Raw genomic sequence first — 21509 nt, forward strand, 5'->3', positions numbered from 1 at the left:
ACTGCCGCTGTCCGAACAGAGTGAATGAATGCGGGACGCCCCACTCGTCCTCACTTTCACGGATCTACACAAACACATCAGGATGAAAGAGGAACACAGCGGTTAGTCACATGCTGACCTTGTGGACGACTCTTGAAGGGTTAGTTCACCCAAAAATGAAAGTTCTGTCAGTAATCACTCTCCCTCATGTTGTTCCAACCCCGTAAGACTTTCGTTCATCTTCAGAACACAAATTAAGATATTTTGTCATTTATTACTGTGTAGTTTGACAAATCAGAAATCTATAAACTACTATATCTTGTTGCCTGTCTGTATAGTAAACCTTGGCAAATAAAGTTGTAAATGTGAAACATTTTATAATTTTAAATGAATAACTAGCAGTATACATTTTCTTACAAAACACAATATTTGTATTGAATAATTACATATTATTATAATAGTAATTCAATTGAAGTGTATTAAACATATATTTAAATATTAGTAAGTTGTAATACTTTTGGTTTTAATATTGTTTAGTGTACTACGTTTAAAATATTAATATTGTAACATTTTAATATTAGTAGTAGGCTACTTAGTAATAATAAATAATGTTGCTCGGTTTCTTTGATCTAATGTTGATCTGATTTGTCATAGACGTATGATTATGGCGGATTCGTTGACATATCGCAGCAATGAGGCATCTATGAGTTTATTATGTCTATGTAACTTCTTCTGTTTGAAATAGAAATAGAAAGTATCTTAAAACAAACCCCGCCCATCGTCACGTGACACGTCATTTTATCATTTTCATAATTTGGAAGGCGGAAGTAGCGAATACACTGTAAGCTGTCAGCAGTTCAGTTCAGTTGACAAACCTGTTTCTCCCAAGTTTGTTCAAAGTCACAGTTTGACCTGTATAAATGAAAGGAATTGGATTATTATCGGTAAGAAAGACATTTTCTTCTTGTTTAGATGTGTATATGAGAGACATTTTGATTAATCGAGCAACGAATGCATCATCATATCATAAGGATTGTTGTTCAGTTTTCATCTAAACTGCAGTAATGTCTGATCATCTTCAGTTTTAAATGGAGATTATGACAACTTGGTTTCCGTGCAGGATAAAAGTCCCTTTCAGTTAAAGTTTTAGTGACTGTCTTGCGTCATCTTATTAAACATACATATGCTTTTTGTATGCTTTTATTAGCCTATGTGATCAACCGTGTTTGACCTGAAAATTTGACCTTTTATCAGAAATAATACTCCACAACCGGTCAGGTGAAATGATTTATTTGGTATGTGAACAAAATTTAAAATGGCTGTGTAAATAAGTCAACTTATTTGGTGGGCATAAGTCATAACAATCATGAAAATGTTTATACACTTTGTTACCTAATTGTTGGATTATTGCGGTACATGTGCCCCCAGTATTAAAAAACACATTTTAGATAATTTTTTTAATGACTTTAAACAAGAACATTGTTCTGTTATACATTTACATTACCAAGTTATACATTTTTAGTGACTGTCTGTTGGAATACAAATTATATTTGTAAGGAAAAGATTTAGAATGGACAAATTGAAACATTTGACATTTTCACATAGAAAAAATAAATATATATTGAAAACATCAATTGATGTTTGAACAAACACATTAATGCAGTTTTTAATGCATATCTAATAAAAAGTAACATTTCATATCCAACTATTGCTCTCAGGCAACATTGTACAATAGTGGAACACAAGTATTACCAAACCATCATCAAATTATCATATCAAGTTACCATGTTCATATTAACCCTTCAGGATTCACTATGTCACGACCTCCTCTTCCTCACCCTCATCAACTGGCAGTTTTCTTATAGCCTACCTTTTTTAGGTATCATAATATGTGCAGATATAATGTGAGTTACTATTCTTATAAGTGCATTACAAAATCATGCAAAAATGCAAATATATTTAGATAATCCTCACTCTTTTCCTTGCAAGTATAATATATTTGTGTCCAACCTATATGCCTGGTATGGTCTTGAGGAAACACACAGTTTTTTTATGTCCTCTAAAACATTTGATGATATATAATGTAAAGTTCTTTAAAATACTTCTTTACTTACCAGTGAAGGTGACTCATATTTTTTTGTGGGTGATTAATTGGACGCAAATTAGTGAAAAATGCACTTTTCATTGGGGATAACATGGAGCCATGTGACCTGTGCTGAAACGAGGCACAAAATGGATCTCTATATAAAAATAAACTAAAATAGACTGTTTCCTGGAGGAAACACGTACCATAGAGGGTTAAAACGCATGCAGATAATAAACTTTCATGATGATAAAGAACTGCAATATCAGGTGAGCCCGATAGAAATCAAAAACAAATAGATGCTTTGTTGTGACACAAACTGTAAAGGCTCCGCCCTCTTCTGGAAAGGGGGCGGTGCAGCAGCTCATTTGCATTTAAAGATACACACATGAAACAGCTTGTTTTTGCTTCCACTCAAAAATGGGCTTTTACATCATGGTATAATAATTTATCTGATTTGAACTGAAACTTTACAGACATATGCTGGGGACACCGGAGATGTGTATTACATCTTGTAAAAAGGGGCATAATAGGTCCCCTTTATTTAAAGGTGCTCTAAGTAACTTTTTTTACCTTAACTGAACAGCTTCGGAGTCATTGGAATGGTTATATTACTTATTTCGGGTTGAATGGTGGTCGTTTCGCACCCCCCTGGTGCCCGTGAGCGGAAAATACGCACTTGCAACTTTGAGCCGGTGGGCCGCCGGCCGCCGCGTCAGGAAGTATCGCGTGATATCAGGTCTCGCGATGTAAACAATTGCCTTACGGCCAAAAGAAATCTGCTAAAATGCTGTCATTATTGCGCTCCCTCACGCTGTTCGAACCCGAATGAAGAAGACGTTTTAAAGAATGTCCCATCTGCTTTGATGTCGTTGATCTATAGCCTCTGGTGTCTGAGAATCGCCAACGAGTTTTTACGACAGTGTTGTCAAATATCTATTCCGAAGCTGTGGGGGGAGCTCTAGAGAGAAACCTGCGAGCAAAAAGCGAGAATACAGCGAGGAAATCCCGAAACTACTGAGCCCTGCCATTCAAGCTCAATTTATTTGTCTTCTCCACAGATCACTAGTTATCGGAGTAACCAGTCCGATAATTTTGCACAACCAGACAAAATCATTTAAAATACATGGATTTTGAATCATAATGAAGTGTCTCTTTCACCCACAGATCATTGTTAGTGTCTTTCCCGCGGTGCACATGACTGATGTCTTTGTGTACGGGACGCTAAAGAGAGGCCAGCCCAATTACTTCAGGATGATGGATCATGCCAACGGTCAGGCCGAGTTCGTGGCTCACGCTCGCACCGTGGACCGATACCCACTCGTGATCGCAACCAAATACAACATCCCCTTCCTCCTGAATGTCCCCGGGACGGGTCAGCGCGTTCACGGAGAGATCTACAGAGTGGATAAGAAGATGCTGGAGTTCCTGGATGAGTTTGAAAGTTGTCCACAGATGTACCAGCGCAGACTCATCCGGCTGGAGGTGCAGGACGGGCCCGGTGGAGGAGAACACACACTGGAAGCTGGAAGTAGCGTCGAGGCCTTTGTGTACAGCACAGAAACATATGAACCCGAGTGGCTCCAAAATCCAACATATGAGAGTTATAATGCTAAAGGTGATCACGGGCTGCACTATAGTGAAGACGAATGACCTGAGAAACTGCTGGAGTAACATTTACCAGGGTTTTACCACACCTGCCAGTGTCACGTGAATTTCATTTACTTAATTTAATTTACCATTCAGGCATTTTACAACAAAACTGTGTAGTGCATTGTTTTTTTTTGTAACCCCTCCAAACGGGTTCTAATCGCCCCGCTCTGTGCGAGCCTCGAACCTGCGTCTAACAAGGAGAGCGCCTATTGAGATCAGGAGTGAGGTTTACTCACACAGCATCTACTAGCTGGCCTCCGTTACATATGTTCAGTGACAAATGTATTGAATCTCTGAATGGGCCATTTTATTTATTTTTTATTTTGAAGAGCTGAGTTTCCTACAGCTTTATTTCTGCTGTTTGCAATTGCAACACACACAAAAACGGAGAAGAAAAAAAATATTTTTCAAATGTTCTGTTTTTGTTATAAGGGAAAAAAATATTTGGAAAACAAGTTTTTGAGTGGTTTTGGTCATTTCTCAGGGAATCTGACAGACATAACAGACTTTTCACATGGTGATGTTGCAATTTTGTTTCCAGATATTTTAGCAAATTATTGAAAAATTACCACACAGATTTGGAGGGAGAAAAAAAAATCCTGAAATCTATATCAACTTCTGACGGTACTGTATATTATCCGCTATGTAAAATGTTAATAGAAGATGTGATCATTTCTTTACATTTTATTTAGTACTGAAAGCCCATTTTTAATTTTTGGCACTTGGCAAGTGTTTATTTAGGCCCCTGGGTGTTAATGTGGTATCAGATCATGGCATTATTAATTTAATGCTGTGGAATATAAATATGATAGTTGAACAGCACTGTGGTTTATATGGTACTTTATTACCATGTTTACAGGGCAAATTTAAATATTCAAAGGATGATTCAGTTGTAAAAAGAAATTGGAACAATCTAAGAAATATGTATACAATTATGGAATCTTGAATAAATACATAGTGCACTACATGTAATATAAAAACACTCCTTGTATATCTAGATATCATGTGTATCTGTACATATATTTTAGATGAGTTTTCTAAATTGCACTTTAAAAATAAAATGAATAAATTCAAAATGTTTTCATTTTTGTTTGTTTTAGAAAATCAATGTAAATCACAACAAATGCACCACATGCCATATATATATGGATTTGTTTATTCTGAACATATTCACGCACTGTCAACCATACATATCTGCCAACATAATCCATATTGGATTTTTTAATATATATATATTTATATGCATTAAGAAAGAATTACAATGCTTAAAAAAAGATTAAAGAAGAATTTTGGCACTCAAGCATTTAGACGAAAGGCAGCTTCTTCCTTCAGAGAAAGACTTTTCTTTTCTTGCACCATGACGGAATAATGGCTAACGATGAGGGATTGTGTGGCGTTCCCTCATTAACGAGTGTGGAGTGGTTCACAGTTAGTATCAAAACTTGTATAAAAACGTCCTACAAAAGAGAGTTTGGAAGGCAGCGTGTGCCGTAGTCTCAGGCCAGCAGAGATGATGAGAACATTACAAATCCAGCTTGTGCATAGACCGGGTCACTTCACCCAGAAACTCAAGTCACATTTTATTTTGCATCTAATCAATTAGATATTTTTACATGACATTTCTAATGTAATACAGTAATGAAAATCATTGAGTTTTATTTGAATAAAATGAATACATTCAACAACAAATTTACCTAACTAAACTAATATATATATATATATATACACACACACACACACACACACACACACACATACACACACACACACATTTTGCCCCCATTTTTCACTAAGACTTTTTCTTTGTACACAAAAGGCCTATTTCTCTCAAAAATTGTTCACAAATCTGTCTAAATCTGTGTTAGTGAGCACTTCTCCTTTGCCGAGATAATCCATCCACCTCACAGGTGTGGCATATCAAGATGCTGATGTAAGGGTGGATTTCCTGCAGCGGTTCATTCTGCAAGACTGCCGAATGACTAAAGAAACGTTATTAGCAAGATGGTAGAAAACTGTACATTTCTTGTCTATTACCACTGCTACTTATACCAGCGATGGAAATAAGCGCAGTTAAAATAGCTTAATATATGTGAGAACGTTGCTATAGAGAGTGACAATATTGTATTACAATATGTAGCACTTCAAAGTCAATACCAAATCAAAACTAGTTAGCACATTATTTGTAATTGAAACAGTTTAATGACAAAATATGGTTATGGTTACACTTAAAATAGTTACAAAATATATGTATGAGATGATGATAACTTATACCATTAATTGTACCCAGCATATATGTAAAATGTTACCTGAGAGAGAGAGAAAGAGAGAAAGAGAGGGGGGGGGGGGGGGGACAGAGAGCGAGAGAGAGAGAGAGAGAGAGAGAGAGAGAGAGAGAGAGGAAAGGGGAGGTAAAGATGGCACCATTTGCCTTACGCAGTGCAGCACATCTACTTTGCATAGAGTTGATCAGTCTACTTGGGAAAACAATTTCAGTCAGTCAGAATATAATCAGATATTTAAAATGTATTATGTCAGGTAAATGTATCATGCCAGTTTCATAATCAGTTCAAAGATAATCAATACAAAACATCAAATCCTCTGGAATAAAAGGAGAAGATGCGAACCTGACATTATAAAATACATGATACTGAGTGTTTTGCATACACTCCACATCACGGGCTAATTTGAGCTACAAATCGCCCTGAGCCTCTTGTTGCATATATAGATACTTCTTTCACATGAAACATTTGCTAACAATGGGAGTTTGCATTCAGAGTTGACAGCTTTTAGGAGCAGAATACCATTTGCCTGGAAGACACGCCCTCCTCTGTGTGTGCGTTATCTCTAAACTCTTTAAAACTTTATTACCTTTTGGTTTACTTCTGTGGGAATGAGACCTTTGTACAAGTCCATGAAAACGAAACTAAACACACAGATTGTGACAGCACCAGAGGGTTAAATATGTATATTTAGTTTATTTCATTATTATTATTTAGCTTTAGTTTCAGTACATTAAACTAAATGAAGATTAGAAATGTTGCATTCTAACTGTAAAAAATATATAGATTTTTTTTTTTTTTTCGGTTGAAGTTTCTTTTATTTAAATCAACTTAAATGTTTTTGTAATATTTTTAATTTTAGTTAAACATAACACTGTGATTTCTGGAGTTTATCCCTCTTTTCACTGATTATTTGAAGAAAAAATTGATTTAAGAGTTGATGTCAGGCCCTGTTTATACCCTGTGAAGTAAACAGTTGTAGTTGATTATATTGCTTGTTAAATGAGTGTTGTGTCTGATGTCAGGAGGACACAGAAGCACTGGTGTCTCTGTGATCGAGGAGAGAGAGAGAGAGAGAGAGAGAGAGAGAGAGAGAGAGAGAGAGAGAGAGAGAGAGAGAGAGAGAGAGAGAGAGAGAGAGAGAATAATGTTTTATTATGTCTATGTAATTTCTACTGTTTGAAATACAAATAGAAAGTATCTTTAAACCAAACCCCGCCCATCGCCATGTCATATCCTCATTTTCATAATTTGGGAGGCGGATGTAGAGAATACACTGTAGGCTTTCAGCAGTTCAGTTCAGTTGATAAACCTGTTTCTCCAAAGTTTAATCGAGTCACAGTTTGATCTGTATTATTGAAAGGATTCGGTTTATTGTCGGTAGGAAAGAAATTTTTCTTCTCGTTTAGATGTTTATTGGATGCAGAAGGTGGTGAAGTGTTTTATATGAGATAGCCTGCATTTTTTATTAATGCATCATCATATCATAAGGATTGTTGATCAGTTTTCATCCAAACTGCAGTAAAGTCTGATCATCTTCAGTTTTAAATGGAGATTATGCCGTGCAGGATAAAAGTCCCTTTCCTTTCAAGTTTTAGTGACTTCATAGTGCGCGTGCACATGAAGAGGGGTGTGTGTGGAGTGGAGGAGAGAAGCATGAAGAGGGAAGTTAGCTAGAGGAGAGATGTCCTAGACAACGATTAACGTTGGAATTATATTCTCTTGAATTTTGATATGGCCGACACACGACCAAAGAGACAACGTTCCGATGAACAAATATCAAAGAAGAGGGAAAACGCACGGAAGGGAGCGGGAGGGAACGGGATGAGGAGGAGGGAGGGTCGAGCTAGCCTCCGGTTTGTTTGACAATAGGCTTGTTTGAGATGCGCTTAGCCTCGCCTGAAATGTATGCGAGAGTAGAGGCAGTGAGAGGAGGAGTGGAAAAAGCGCAGACAAGACGGACAGTTCTCTCTTCTCGCAGTGGATCATCTGACACCTGTGAGATCAAAGATGGATATCGCGGGATTCACGGGATTCACGCTCGTGCACAGTGTTGCTAATAAACTGGATGTAATTTAAGTTCTGTTGCTTTTATATGAAAATAATTATAATGAACAAGACACCCATTTAATTACATACCAAAGTAGCCTATTTATCAATCTTTTTTACTTTAATTACAGACATGTTTGTATATATATATTTATAAATATGACAATCAAATAACCCATAGATCACACTGTCAGAGAGTTTGGGAATACTAACACATAATTTATACACATAAAAATATGAGATCAGAGTTTTAGAATCAAACATTTTAAAAGAGAACAATACATCACGGTTGTTTAAACCAATAAGCATTAAGCTGTGTCGTCAGCAAGTCGTTTCCCATCATGCTTTTGATCAGCGCAGTCGGTGGAAAGAAACTGAGCACGACTGCAGAATCCGACACATCCGCCTTGCGCTCGCGAGAGTTTTTTGACATACGTCAGCATGACATCAGAGCCAGGCGGACCGCACTAGGACACAATAGGCTTGTTCGACTTCATGCAGCTCTGCGCAGACCGATCGGCGGCTGACTTAAAGCAGTGCATGCCGGTTAGAAATTTTGTCCGACTTGATACAGCGCCGACACCACGTGACTGTGACATGTGCCATCAAAGTACCGCGAGAGCGATTCGAGAGTAGCCGGAGAACTCAGCCAGCGCAGCTTCTCAAGAGCGGCTGCACTGGGCTGAACGAGGGCTGATGACGACACAGCTGTTCCACGATTGGCCGGATTCACTGCATGACAACGATCACGTGTGTTTCTTGTTTATTCGAACACCTTTAGTTCCTCTAAAGCTCTCAAATCAGTTTTTATAACAATAAACACTCTTTTCATGTCGTTGCGATGTTATATTTTGTCATGTTTATCAAATTAAAACTGATTAAAAAACGTAGACTCCACTTCATTGATAGTAGCTTATGTTGAACTTTATTCTTGTTCAAACAGACGCTGTATGAAGCAGTACATAAAGTATTGAATGAAAATGTCTCTGAAACATCTGTGCATTATTAGGCAAATATTGCATTTATTTCACTTCAGCTGTGGTAAAGTATGCAAACACCACGTGAGCGGTCACCACGGGAACCAGAAAGTGTCCGACTTCACGTCTCCGTTTGCAGCTCCTCCCCGCCTGCACGCGGCTACTCTCGCCGATCGGGTGCAGCCGATGTCGAACACACCTATTTCTAACCGGCATGCCCATGCATCTCGCGGTGATCACCGGTGATCGGTTCTGCACAGATTTTGCTCATCACCGGTGATCACCGCAAGATGCATGTGTAGTGGAGGTGTCCGTAGTTAGAAATGTGTCCTAGTAATGGGAAACGACTTGCTGACGACACAGCTTAATGCTTATTGGTTTAAACAACCGTGATGTATTGTTCTCTTTTAAAAAGTTTGATTCTAAAACTCTGATATCATGTTTTTATGTGTGTAAATTATGAGCGAATATTCCCAAACTTTCTGTTCTGACAGTGTGATCTCTATACGGGCTATGTGATGTCATTTATTTAATATATATATATATATATATATATATATATATATATATATATAGGCTATATATAAACATATGTCTGTATTAAAGTAAAAATGATTGATAAACATGTATTTGGAATGGAATTAAATAACAAGTACTTTGGGTGTCTTGTTCATTATATTTATTTTCATATAAAAGCAACAGAACTTAAATTACATACATACTCTCGACTACATTTCAGGCGAGGCGAGACGCATCTCAAACAAGGCTAATGTCATAGTATGACGTTGTTGGTGATTAACAAATGATTGACATTTACAAAAAATGTAGCATTGGTGCATCATGTTGATTCAGAGTTTTCGTCATCTGAAGTCTTCACAGGAGTTGGCGCCGTCTCTTCATAGGAGAAGAGAATGACCAATAGCATTAATTTTATAAAACCATGACGAAATCTAAAGATACAAGTTTTCAGCCCGACAGCGCTATGATATAATCTTATTTGTAGCATTGAATTTTACTTATTTTTTGGAATTTTATCATTTTCCATGGCACAGTGATTGGGAAACACTGGTCTATGCAGTGTGATGTCAGATTACACAGGCCCCGCCCATGACTGCTGATGGACTCCGCCCTATTAGCTTAGCTCCTCCCCCAAGTGAGCAGTGCACAGTCTGCCATGTTTATCTCTTCGCCAGAGCATTTAACAGCAGTGTTGAAGTATCTTTTTAAAGCTATTCAGTAAAGAGCAGTGAAGGATTTTATGTTTTTCTTTTGTTGTGCGATTTCTTTCACAGCTGTTTGCATTCACAGACAGCTTTCTGTGCGCGCTCAGAAAACAACACATCAGAAGTTTAGACTGATTCGACTTTAAAACGCATGCAGATAATAAAGTTTCATGATGATAAAGAACTGCAATGTCACGTCAGTGTGACCACAATAGAGATGATAATCAAAACCAAACAGATGTTTTAGTTTTTGGCAGAGTATCTGATGAACAAGCTGTAAAGGCTCCGCCCTCTTTTGAAAAGGGGGCGGGGAGTAGAAGCTCATTTGCATTTAAAGATACACATATGAAAACAGCATGTGTTTGCTTCCATTCAAAAGGGGGCCTTTACAGCGTGGTATAATGACTGATCTGTGGGGTAATTTGAGCTGAAACTTCACAGACATATGGAGATACATGAGTTATATTAAATCTTGTAAAAAGCAGCATAATAGGTACCCTTTAATTGCTAGGAATATAAAATGTCATTTAAGTTCAGTTTATTTGTCTTCTCCACAGATCACTGGGTAACCAATCTGAAAAACTAACCAAAATCATTTAAAATACATGGATTTTTTTTAATCATAATGAAGTGTCTCTTTCACCCAGGTCATTGTTAGTGTCTTTCCCGCGGTGCACATGGCTGAAGTTTTCGTGTACGGGACGCTAAAGAAAGACCAGCCCAACCACTTCAGGATGATGGATCATGCCAACGGTCAGGCCGAGTTCGTGGCTCACGCTCGCACCGTGGAGCGATACCCACTCGTGATCGCAACCAAATACAACATCCCCTTCCTCCTGAACGTCTCCGGGACGGGTCAGCGCGTTCACGGAGAGATCTACAGAGTGGACCAGAAGATGCTGAAGTTCCTGGACGAGTTTAAAAGTTGTCCACAGATGTACCAGCGCAGACTCATCCGGCTGGAGGTGCAGGACGGGCCCGGTGGAGGAGAACACACACTGGAGGCTGGAAGTAGCGTCGAGGCCTTTGTGTACAGCACAGAAACATATGAACCCGAGTGGCTCCAAAAACCAACATATGAGAGTTATAATGCTTACGGAGATCACGGGCTGCACTATAGTGAAGACGGATGACCTGAGAAACTGCTGGAGTAACATTTACCAGGGTTTTACCACACCTGCCAGTGTCACGTGAATTTCATTTACTTAATTTAATTTACCATTCAGGCATTTTACAACAAAACAGTGTAGTGCATTGTTTTTAAAAAAATCTATTTTTCTGTCCTGTCATGACAGTTTTATTTCCTTGCATATGTCCAGTGACAAATGTATTGAATCTCTGAAAGGGCAGTTTTTTTTTTTTTTTTTTTTTTTGAAGAGCTGAGTTTCCTACAGCTTTATTTCTGCTGTTTGCAACACACACACACACACACACACACACACACAAAAAAAATGTAAATGTTTTTTTTTTTTTAAGGAAAAAATATTATTAGTAAATATTAGTTTTTGAGTGGTTTTGGTTCTCAATTATTCACATTTCTCAGGGAATCTGACAGTCATAACAGAGTCTCACATGGTGACGTTGCAATCTTGTTTCCAGATATTTTAGCAAATTATTGAGGGAGAAAAAAAATCCTGAAATCTATATCAACTTCTGACGGTACTGTATCTGCTATGTAAAATGTTATTAGAAGATGTGATCATTTCTTTACATTTTATTTAGTACTGAAATCTAGTGAAAATACAAATCTGGTGATAAAAGCTAATTCTTGCTATGGTGTAAAACAGTATTGTGGTTGGTTTTCTGTCTTCAAATATGGGTTGGTGGTTACCCTACTAAAAATGTGCCTTTGCTTGAGGGTGTATTTGGTATCCGAGTGCTCGCCTGTAAGCGTGCCATTCTACCTACCTTTGATTACATATGCTAATGCTTACCAAATTAAACCTGTATAAACAGTGTACAGTGTGAGATTGTGGTGGTTTAATTCATGTGCTCTACATATAATATAAAAACACTCCTTGTATGTCTAGATATCAGGTGTATCTGTACATATGCTGTAGATGAGTTTTCTAAATTACACTTTAAAAATAAAATCAGTAAATTAAAAATATTTTCATTTTTGTTGTTTTAATAAATCAATGTAAATGACAACAAATGCAGCATGTCATATATATATGGATTTGTTTATTCTTAACATATTCACGCACTGTCAAACATACATATCTACCAACATAATCCATATTGGGTTTAATTTGACATATTTTGTATTGTTTTACTCATCTATTTTGTTTTATCCATTTTATTTTTTGTAGCACTTTTCTGTAAATATTTTTTTTTTTACAATGTTTCTGTAATAGAGTATTTTATTATAATACGTATTTATTATGTCTGAGCACAAACACAGTGCGCCACCGCCCCCTGTCGGACAAACCCAATACCGCCCTTAACACAACAACAAGGCGGAAGTAGCGAACACACACCGTCGGCTGTCAGCAGTCATAGATATCATATATAAAGGCTAGATGTCTCGTGCGCGCTGCTGGCCAATGGAGGTCGATGTCCGCACGTGGCGGCCATCTTACCACAGTGTGCTCGCTCACTCGTTTAATGGTGCATATACTTTTAAATAACCATAACTTGCTCAATTTTCTACCGATTTTCAAACGGTTTGGTTTGTTATAAACGTCAGAGATGTAGTTATGACACCACATACATACACTGCATACATATGAAAAATTATAACATACATTTTCAAGCATTCGGAATTATAGCCACGTTAATAACCAAACCGTTTGTAAATCCGTCAATATTTCAGCGAGATATGAGGATTTGTGTGCATGCTGATCACTCACATAGACAGATCACTCACCTAATACACAGCTTCACTGTGACAAGATGGCCGAACGGTGATGCCGGAAGTGACTGCGCCATAAGACATCTAGCGTTTATATATGATATCTATGTCAGCAGTTCAGTTGATAAACCTGTTCCTCCAACGTTCAATCAAAATCACAGTTTGGTCTGTAAATGAAAGGATTTGGATTATTGACGGTAAGAAAGACATTTTTTCGTTTAGATGTGTATTGGATGGAGAAGAAGGTGAAGTGTTTAACGTTACATGAGAGACATTTTGTTTTGTTTGTCATTCAGTTTTCATCTAAACTGCCGTAATGTTTGATCATCTTCAGTTTTAAATGGAGATTATGACAACTTGGTTTCCGTGCTATAGGACAAACCCCCCTTTCCTTTCAAGTTTTGTGACTGTCGGAATACAAATATCTTACATTTGTAAGGAAAAGAGTTAGAATTATCTAAATATAGCCTATCTGCATTGTTGCATGATTTTATAATGCACTTTATCAATGAGAAAAAAAATGTTTGTTGTGTTTTTTTCTGCTTTTAATTGGACACTATCAATAAACATTTTAATTAATTTTAAAATTATTTAATTTTTTAAAAGTGTGTTGCCTTAAGGCAACACTGTACAACAACGGACAAATTTAATTTGACATTTTCACGTAGAAAAAAAAAAATATATATATTTATTGAAAACATCAATTTATTTAACCAGACACTTGAACAAACACATTTATCCTGTTTTTAATGTATTAAATATCTCATATCTAATAAAAAGTAACATTTCATGATTCAGATTTTTATTTTACAGGTCTTCACATTGGAGCTGTGAGTGTAAATGTTCACATACAAGTACAAATATTTATTCTACAAGTTCTCAAATTCACATCTACGCAGAGGTGGACAGTAACAAAGTGCATTTACTTGAGTACTGTACTTAAGCTAAGTACACTTTTTGAGTATCTGTATTTTACGTAAGTATTCTTTTTTCTTGAAACTTTTTACTTTAACTTCACTATATTTGAAAGACAAATATCATACTTTTTTACTCCACTACATTTCTACGGTCCTTGAGTAGAAAGTAGTAATATCAGTCAGGGGATGATTTTGGTTGCAGGGGATGATTTTGGTTGGAAATGAAAGTCGGGTTGATGTCAGAACCCGACGTCAGATTGACGTCAACGTGAAAATAAATCAGGTTGATGTCAGAATCCAACATCATCAACCTGATTTTCATTTTCAATGTTAGGTTTGGTCTTCTAAATGCGAATTTTGTCATTGTTTTGGAGCGCACTAGCTTATAGATAACAGTAAGGCTAACATATTAATACTAAAAGCCAAAAAACTTTAAATAGGGGTAATATTTGAGGGAACAGCCATTTGGGTGTCCGAAACCTTTGTGGACGCTATAGTGACTTATTCAATCTCACATTCAATCCCACTACTGGAACTGTGCTCTAGAAATACATGTGATATTGATATGAGGGTATAGGCATAGATTCAGAGGCATAAGGTACTGTAACAACAGTAAAACAATGCATTGACATTTACTTTTTACTTGTGATACTTAAGTACTTTTAAAAACGAGTACTTCTGTACTTTTACTTAAGTACACTTAAAAAAATTTGGAGTAGGATTTACTTGAAAAAAGCTAGGCAACTTTTTCCACTCAGAAAATGCTAGTAAATTTACAAAGATTTGCCAAGTAAAAACCTAAACATATTTATCAGTAGCTTTAATTAGAAATCTTTAAGTTAAATTTACTTGGAATATGGAATTAAGTAAACTTTACTTAACCTAGTTAAGTGAAAGTAACAAAGAAAATAAGTAATTTTATCTTGGCTAGTTAAAGGTTGATTAATATCGATTTAGTTGAAATTTCCTTTGCATTACATTTGACTCAAACAATAATATTGAATTATACCAGTCATTTATAGTATGTGCTTTACTTAGATTATCTAAGTAATTTATACTACATCATGTCAGATGTTAAGCATCATGTGAATGCAAAGACCTCAATACTTGGTAGACAATACACAATGACGGTAACATTTGATGGATCATTTTTGTGTTTGAATGTGTCATTTTGAGCAGAAAATTTACTCGAAATGTCACAAAATGGCAAGTTACTAATCCTGACAACAAAAGCAATGATAAAACAGTGTAAATACAGCTGGAAACCAGTGAAAAATGAACCTCATTAATTATTCAAGGTCCAGTGCATGATGGGAACCCCAGTATCAGAAAAGTTGAGTAATTTTTACTTAATTTTATTGAGTTGATATTTACGCTTTCATTTCTACACGCTTGAATTAAGTACTGATATGGAATTTACTTAGTTTTTTAAATTCTTGCATGAACTAACTTTTTCATGTAAACTACATTGTAAAAAATGATTTTTTGGTGAAGTAAATACTACTGAAAAAAAACAGTGTATTTACAACTTTTACTTGTAACAAAGTAATATTTGACCAGTAGTATCTGTACTTTTACTCAAGAAAGGAAGTTGTGTACTTTGTCCACCTCTGCATCTACGTGCTAGTTTTACTCTTTTACCTTCATAATTTACAGCGTGGTGTAATAAATGATCTGTGGGGTCATTTGAGCCGAAACTTCACAAACACATGCTGGGACACCTGAGACTTATATTACATATTGTAAAAAGCAGCATAATAGGTCTCCTTTAATTGCTATCACTGAGTAACCAGTCCGAAAAACCAGCCAAAATCATTTATAATACATTTATATATGGATTTTGAACCATAATGAAGTGTCTCTTTCACCCACAGGTCATTGTTAGTGTCTTTCCCGCGGTGCACATGGCTGAAGTATTTGTGTACGGGACGCTAAAGAGAGACCAGCCCAACCACTTCAGGATGATGAATAAGGATCATGCCAACGGTCACGCCGAGTTCGTGGCTCACGCTTGCACCGTGGAGCGATACCCGCTCGTGATCGCAACCAAATACAACATCCCCTTCCTCCTGAACGTCCCCGGGACGGGTCAGCACGTTCACGGGGAGATCTACAGAGTGGACCAGAAGATGCTGAATTTCCTGGACGAGTTTGAAAGTTGTCCACAGATGTACCAGCGCAGACTCATCCGGCTGGAGGTGCAGGACGGGCCCGGTGGAGGAGAACACACACCGAAGTCTGGAAGTAGCGTCGAGGCCTTTGTGTACAGCACAGAAACATATGAACCCGAGTGGCTCCAAAAAACAACATATGAGAGTTATGATGCTTACGGTGATCACGGGCTGCAATATGTGTATCGTGAAGACAGACGCCCTGAGAAACTGCTGGAGTAACATTTACCAGGGTTTTACCACACCTACTAGTGTCACATGCATTTAATTTACCATTCAAGCATTTTACAACAAAGAGAGGCTGTAGAGAATTATATTTTTTGTTCCGTTATGACAGTGAGATTATTCAGCTGTTTAAGCAAAAAAAATATTTGTTTAAATGTTTAAAATGTATTATGAAATATATTAGTTTTTGAGTGGTTTTGGTCCTCATATATTCACATTTCTCAGGGAATCTTCCAGTCATAACAGAGTTTCACATGGTGACGTTGCAATCTTGTTTCCAGATATTTTAGCAAATTAATGAGGAATTACTGCATACATATTTGGAGAGAGAAAACAAAATCCTGAAATCTATTACAGTATATTATCTGCGATGTAAAATGTTATTAGAAAATGTGATCATTTCTGTAGACATTGTCATTTAAATCTGTGTGCTTTACGTTTACACTTAAAACCATCTGATAATTAAGTTAATTTAGCACTGAAAGTACGTTTAATTTTTGACACTTGGCAAGTGTTCATTTTGGCCCCTGGGTGTTAATGTGATATCAGATCATGGCATTATTAATTAAATGCTGTAGAATATAAATATGATAGTTGAACAGCACTGTGGTTTATATGGTACTTTATTACCATGTTTACAGGGCAAATTTAAATATTCAAAGGATGATTCAATTGTAAAAAGAAATGGGAACAATATAAGAAATATGTATAAAATTATGGAATCTCAAATAGTGCACTACATATAATATAAAAACACTCCTACGTCTAGATATCATGTGTATCTGTACATATGCTGTAGATGAGTTTTCTAAATTGCACTTTAAAAATAAAAAAATAAATTCAAAATGTTTTCATTTTTTGTTTTAAATCAATAAATAACAACACATGCAGCACATGCCATATATATATGGATTTGTTTATTCTGAACATATTCACGCACTGTCAACCATACATATCTGCCAACATAATCCATATTGGGTTTTTTAATATATATATATTTATATGCATTAAGAAAGAATTAAAATGCTTAAAAAAAGATTAAAGAAGAATTTTGGCACTCAAGCATTTAGACGAAAGGCAGCTGCTTCCTTCAGAGAAAGACTTTTCTTTTCTTGCACCATGACGGAATAATGGCTAACGATGAGGGATTGTGTGGCGTTCCCTCATTAACGAGTGTGGAGTGGTTCACAGTTAGTATAAAAACTTGTATAAAAACGTCCTACAAAAGAGAGTTTGGAAGGCAGCGTGTGCCGTAGTCTCAGGCCAGCAGAGATGATGAGAACATTACAAATCCAGCTTGTGCATAGACCGGGTCACTTCACCCAGAAACTCAAGTCACATTTTATTTTGCATCAAATCAAGCATATTTTTAATAACAATAAGATTTTTCATGACATTTCTAATGTAATATAGTAATGAAAATCGTTGAGTTTCATTTGAATAAAAATCAGTATAAATTCAACAACAAATTTACCCAACTAATCTAGCTATTGTACTAATATATAATAATAATAATAATGCAAATTTGCAAAATGCAATAAAAAATAAACTTAATGGTCCTAAAAATATGCTTTATTTTCTTCATGCAAACAAAAAGTTTAATTTCTTTCCTTTGGATTTCGGGGTGAAAAATGACCTGAACATCTTTCGCCAGTTTTTTTTGTCTTTTTCACTGAAATGTAGACAGAAGGCGTCAATAAACATCATCATTAAAAGCTGTGGTGTTACTACAGTTAAAAACTGTCCCAAGATTAAAAATGTCATTGAAAATTTCTCAGTTTACTTTTACCAGCATTTAGTTCATGAAAGACTAGCAGAAGAATTTCATGTGTAAATTGTTCGTAAAACACTTCTCAGAGTAAACCATCGCATTCAATTCAATAAACCCGGTCTCACGTACACAATAGCACCCAATAAACCATTTATAAAAGCACTCGCACATAAACGGTCACGTACAAATCAATAAAACATTCGCAAAAACATCCTTCAGAATAAATCATCACATATACCCATTGCATTCAATAAAACAATAAAAAAAACATTCCTGAAAGCATTCTTGTGAATTTTACGAACAATTTACACTCATTAGTTGCGTCTCATGATGAAGAACTGTTATTTCCTAACGAGGATATCGTGTCTTTCTGCACATTTAAAACTGGAAGTGTTTGACTTTTTCCTGCTGATCTCTCCACCGTGCGATGTTGATGATAGTAATATTTCCTGGACTTTTCCACTGACCTCGATATTCTCACGACTCACAAAACATCACATCTGAACCCATTCAAAGGCTGAATCTTCTATAAAGTGAAACGACGATATAGCACACGAAACAATTCCCACTCAAACCCTCATAAGAAATATGTTAGTGTGTGTTAGGAGAACCTGATTGAGAATTGTGTGTGTGTGTGTGTGTGTGTCTCTTTGGTCAGTAGGGATGTGGATCTTTGCGGCTGAAGGAGCGGATGTGATTGGACGAGCACGTTGCACTGCGGATCACCTCCATCCACCTACAGATCACATGACAGGAACATGAGTTAGGACTGCTGTAATAATGCACAATAATGTATCGAAAAATGCAATGAAGTTGACGACATTCAATACCCAGTGGTCAGATGGACCATCTATCTGTCTGTATATATATATATATATATATATATATATATATATATATATATATATATATATATATATATATATATATATATATTAGGGCTGTCAAAGTTAGCGCGAAATCATATTAACGGCACTAATTTTTTTAACGCTCGATTAACGCAGCGCGTATTTTCTGTTTAACCCGTGGCCCAAAACCTAGTTGGAGAAATGGAGATACACAGTGTTGCCAACTTAGCGACATTGTTGCAGACCCATTTAGCGTTTTTTTTTTTCCTTCAACAAAGCGCCCAAACCTTATTTAGTTTCTGAGAATCTACCGGTACCGCCGGTACTGCTCTCTCAGCACAAGCGCGCCTCTCTCTCTCTCTCTCTCTCTCTCTGCGTCTCGCGCTGGAGAGAGGAGCAGCGCTTTAATTCAGTTAAACACAGAATTTATGTTGCTTCTCTAATTTTACATGCAAGTATAGCCGAAATCAGAACACAGATATTGTCTTTATTTTATGTGTATTTGATTTCACCAGACGACGGCTCGATTATCAGGATTTTTTTGCAGATTAACATCTTGGAAGGGAGAGCTGGTTATGTCTTAATGGGTCGCGTTTCAGTCACCATTTCATATTCATTGCGTTGTTTGACAACAGAAACAGCAAAATATATCAATGAAAACAGTTTTATTGAGAATTTAGCTTCATCAAAATGGGCACAGAGAGAGACAAACTATAATGTAATAATAAATAATAAATGTACATTTAGCATTTTCAGAAGAGCTGCCCTGTCATGCAAAAATCTAAACATGTTTGTGTTAATTGCTCAGTGCAAAGAAAGAGAAGTAATGGGAACCTGGTATTTCTTTGTTCTTTCTACATGTGTCTAATAGACATGAACAAGTTCTTTGAAAAACATCTATGGCCTTTGAAACATGTCTCGTCTTCATGCTCTATGTTGACTATGGTTTCAATAATAAACATACATTTGCATAAAGCATCCATATTTATCCATGCCCACGTTGATTAGAGTATTACAAACTTGAAAAGTATTAATTTAAGGTACATTTAGAACAAATAAAAAAAATGTGCGATTAATCGCGAGTTAACTCATGACAATCATGCGATTAATCGCGATTAAAATTTTTAATCGATTGACAGCCCTAATATATATATAATATATTAATATTATTATTTTTTTATAATGTATGATTCATTCACTTTTTGTTTTAATTTGACATATTTTGTATTGTCTTACTCATCTATTTTGTTTTATCCATTTTATTTTTTTATTTACTTTTCTGTAAATAATATATTTTTTGTAGCATGTTTCTGTAATAGAGTATTTTATTATATTATGGAAACATGCTACCAAAAAAAAGTATACAATTTTGTTACAGAAACATAATATAAAATACATTTAAAAAATATCTATTCATGCACCGTTTGCTTTAAATTTGAGATATTTTACATAGTTTTACTTATCTATTTAAATTTTTTGTAGTACTATTCTGTAAATAATATTAGGGATGCACAGATCTGAAAACGATAACCAATAATAATCCCTTATATTTGAATATATATTGGCTGATAAATCTATATCTGAATTTTTGAGAGCCTGATTACAAACATGAAAGTGGTAAAAGCCAAGCACTTCAACAAAGCTCCTTTCAATAGTGTTCTCATTATAATTTTATGACAGATTTGCGCTGCACATGTTGCACTGAGATGCATTTTCCTTTTCGAAGTGATTCCAATCATATTTCAAGCAATTCAATGGTGAACTGAATGAAATAATCCATTATTTATCGGCTTAAAGATATTGGCAGAATTTTCTTACTAATAACATTAAAAATGAACATATATCGGCTGATATGGCGGCCAATATATCATGCATCCCCAAATAATATAATTGTGTAATATGTCTTTGCAATAAAGTATTCTTATTCCAGGAACACACTATAGTGTTCTGGTTCATCGGAGATCCCGTACGCACCTCTCAAACGTGTACTCGCTCTCGGATCTGAAATAGTAGACGTGTGATTTGAAATGCAGCTTGAAGACGTAGTCTTTATGGATGTTCTCCGACTCTGAGGGAATGGTGATGGAGTATCCCAGCAGAGGAAGACTGGCCAGAGGAAACTCATCCTGCAAACACACTTCCACATCAAACACGGCACAAATACTCCATTAAAAGTCACATGAAAATGTGCGCACGTCTCACCTGGTGTGTTTTGTAGAAGAACAGGCTGAAGTTGGTGAAGACCACCCATAACTTCTGCCAACCGTTGCTGTTCTTGAACTTCCTCAGAAGATTCCCAGACAACTGATTCTGGACAATAAAGAGCAATGAGCCAATGAGAAAACAGAGAGTAGACGCTTCACACTCAACCAGGGTCCAAAATCTACAAGTCAAGTCACCTTTATTTCTATAGCGCTTTATACAATACAGATCGTTTCAAAGCAGCTTTACAGGGATAACAGGAAAATAATAATTCAGTG

At 36.1% G+C, this 21509-nt stretch overlaps 3 protein-coding genes across 6 annotated transcripts in view; 2 read left to right on the forward strand and 1 right to left on the reverse strand.

Moving 5' to 3' along the window:
• Positions 1-799: 799 nt before the first annotated feature.
• LOC311078020 (uncharacterized protein) lies at positions 800-16534 on the forward strand. Its single transcript, XM_084106664.1, has 5 exons — positions 800-923; positions 3230-3713; positions 13211-13294; positions 13911-13927; positions 15889-16534. The coding sequence occupies exons 1-5, from the start codon at positions 900-902 to the stop codon at positions 16405-16407; spliced, it is 1128 nt and encodes a 375-aa protein (XP_083962790.1). The 5' UTR covers positions 800-899; the 3' UTR covers positions 16408-16534.
• Positions 7244-11668, forward strand: LOC311075119 (gamma-glutamylaminecyclotransferase B-like). The gene is made up of 2 exons (XM_084102264.1): positions 7244-7374; positions 10891-11668. Exon 2 carries the CDS (start codon positions 10921-10923, stop codon positions 11374-11376), a length of 456 nt encoding a protein of 151 aa, XP_083958390.1. The 5' UTR covers positions 7244-7374; positions 10891-10920; the 3' UTR covers positions 11377-11668.
• A 1692-nt stretch (positions 16535-18226) lies between the features above and the next one.
• Positions 18227-21509, reverse strand: part of farp1 (FERM, RhoGEF (ARHGEF) and pleckstrin domain protein 1 (chondrocyte-derived)) — an 83972-nt gene continuing 80689 nt past the window's right edge. For all 4 annotated transcript variants that reach the window (XM_084101874.1, XM_084101872.1, XM_084101875.1 and 1 more), the window contains exons 25-27: positions 21232-21339; positions 21004-21155; positions 18227-18917 (exon numbers count right to left, since the gene is read on the reverse strand). In XM_084101874.1, the coding sequence (XP_083958000.1) occupies positions 18836-18917; positions 21004-21155; positions 21232-21339 (342 nt within the window). In that variant the 3' untranslated portion in view covers positions 18227-18835. The remainder of the gene's footprint in view (positions 18918-21003; positions 21156-21231; positions 21340-21509) is intronic.

This window comes from Abramis brama (genome assembly GCF_963993115.1).
Source record: "Abramis brama genome assembly, chromosome: 2".
NCBI classification, from domain to species: domain Eukaryota; kingdom Metazoa; phylum Chordata; class Actinopteri; order Cypriniformes; family Leuciscidae; genus Abramis; species Abramis brama.

What these genes read in the sequence shown, in the direction of transcription:
- LOC311078020 (XM_084106664.1), top strand. Translation starts at nt 900, where the DNA reads ATGAAAGGAATTGGATTATTATCG. An exon ending in AAGGAATTGGATTATTATCG is followed by an intron (nt 924 to 3,229) that starts GTAAGAAAGACA and finishes TTTCACCCACAG; the next exon opens with ATCATTGTTAGTGTCTTTCC. An exon ending in GCACTATAGTGAAGACGAAT is followed by an intron (nt 3,714 to 13,210) that starts GACCTGAGAAAC and finishes TATCTATGTCAG; the next exon opens with CAGTTCAGTTGATAAACCTG.
- LOC311075119 (XM_084102264.1), top strand. Translation starts at nt 10,921, where the DNA reads ATGGCTGAAGTTTTCGTGTACGGGACGCTAAAGAAAGACCAGCCCAAC.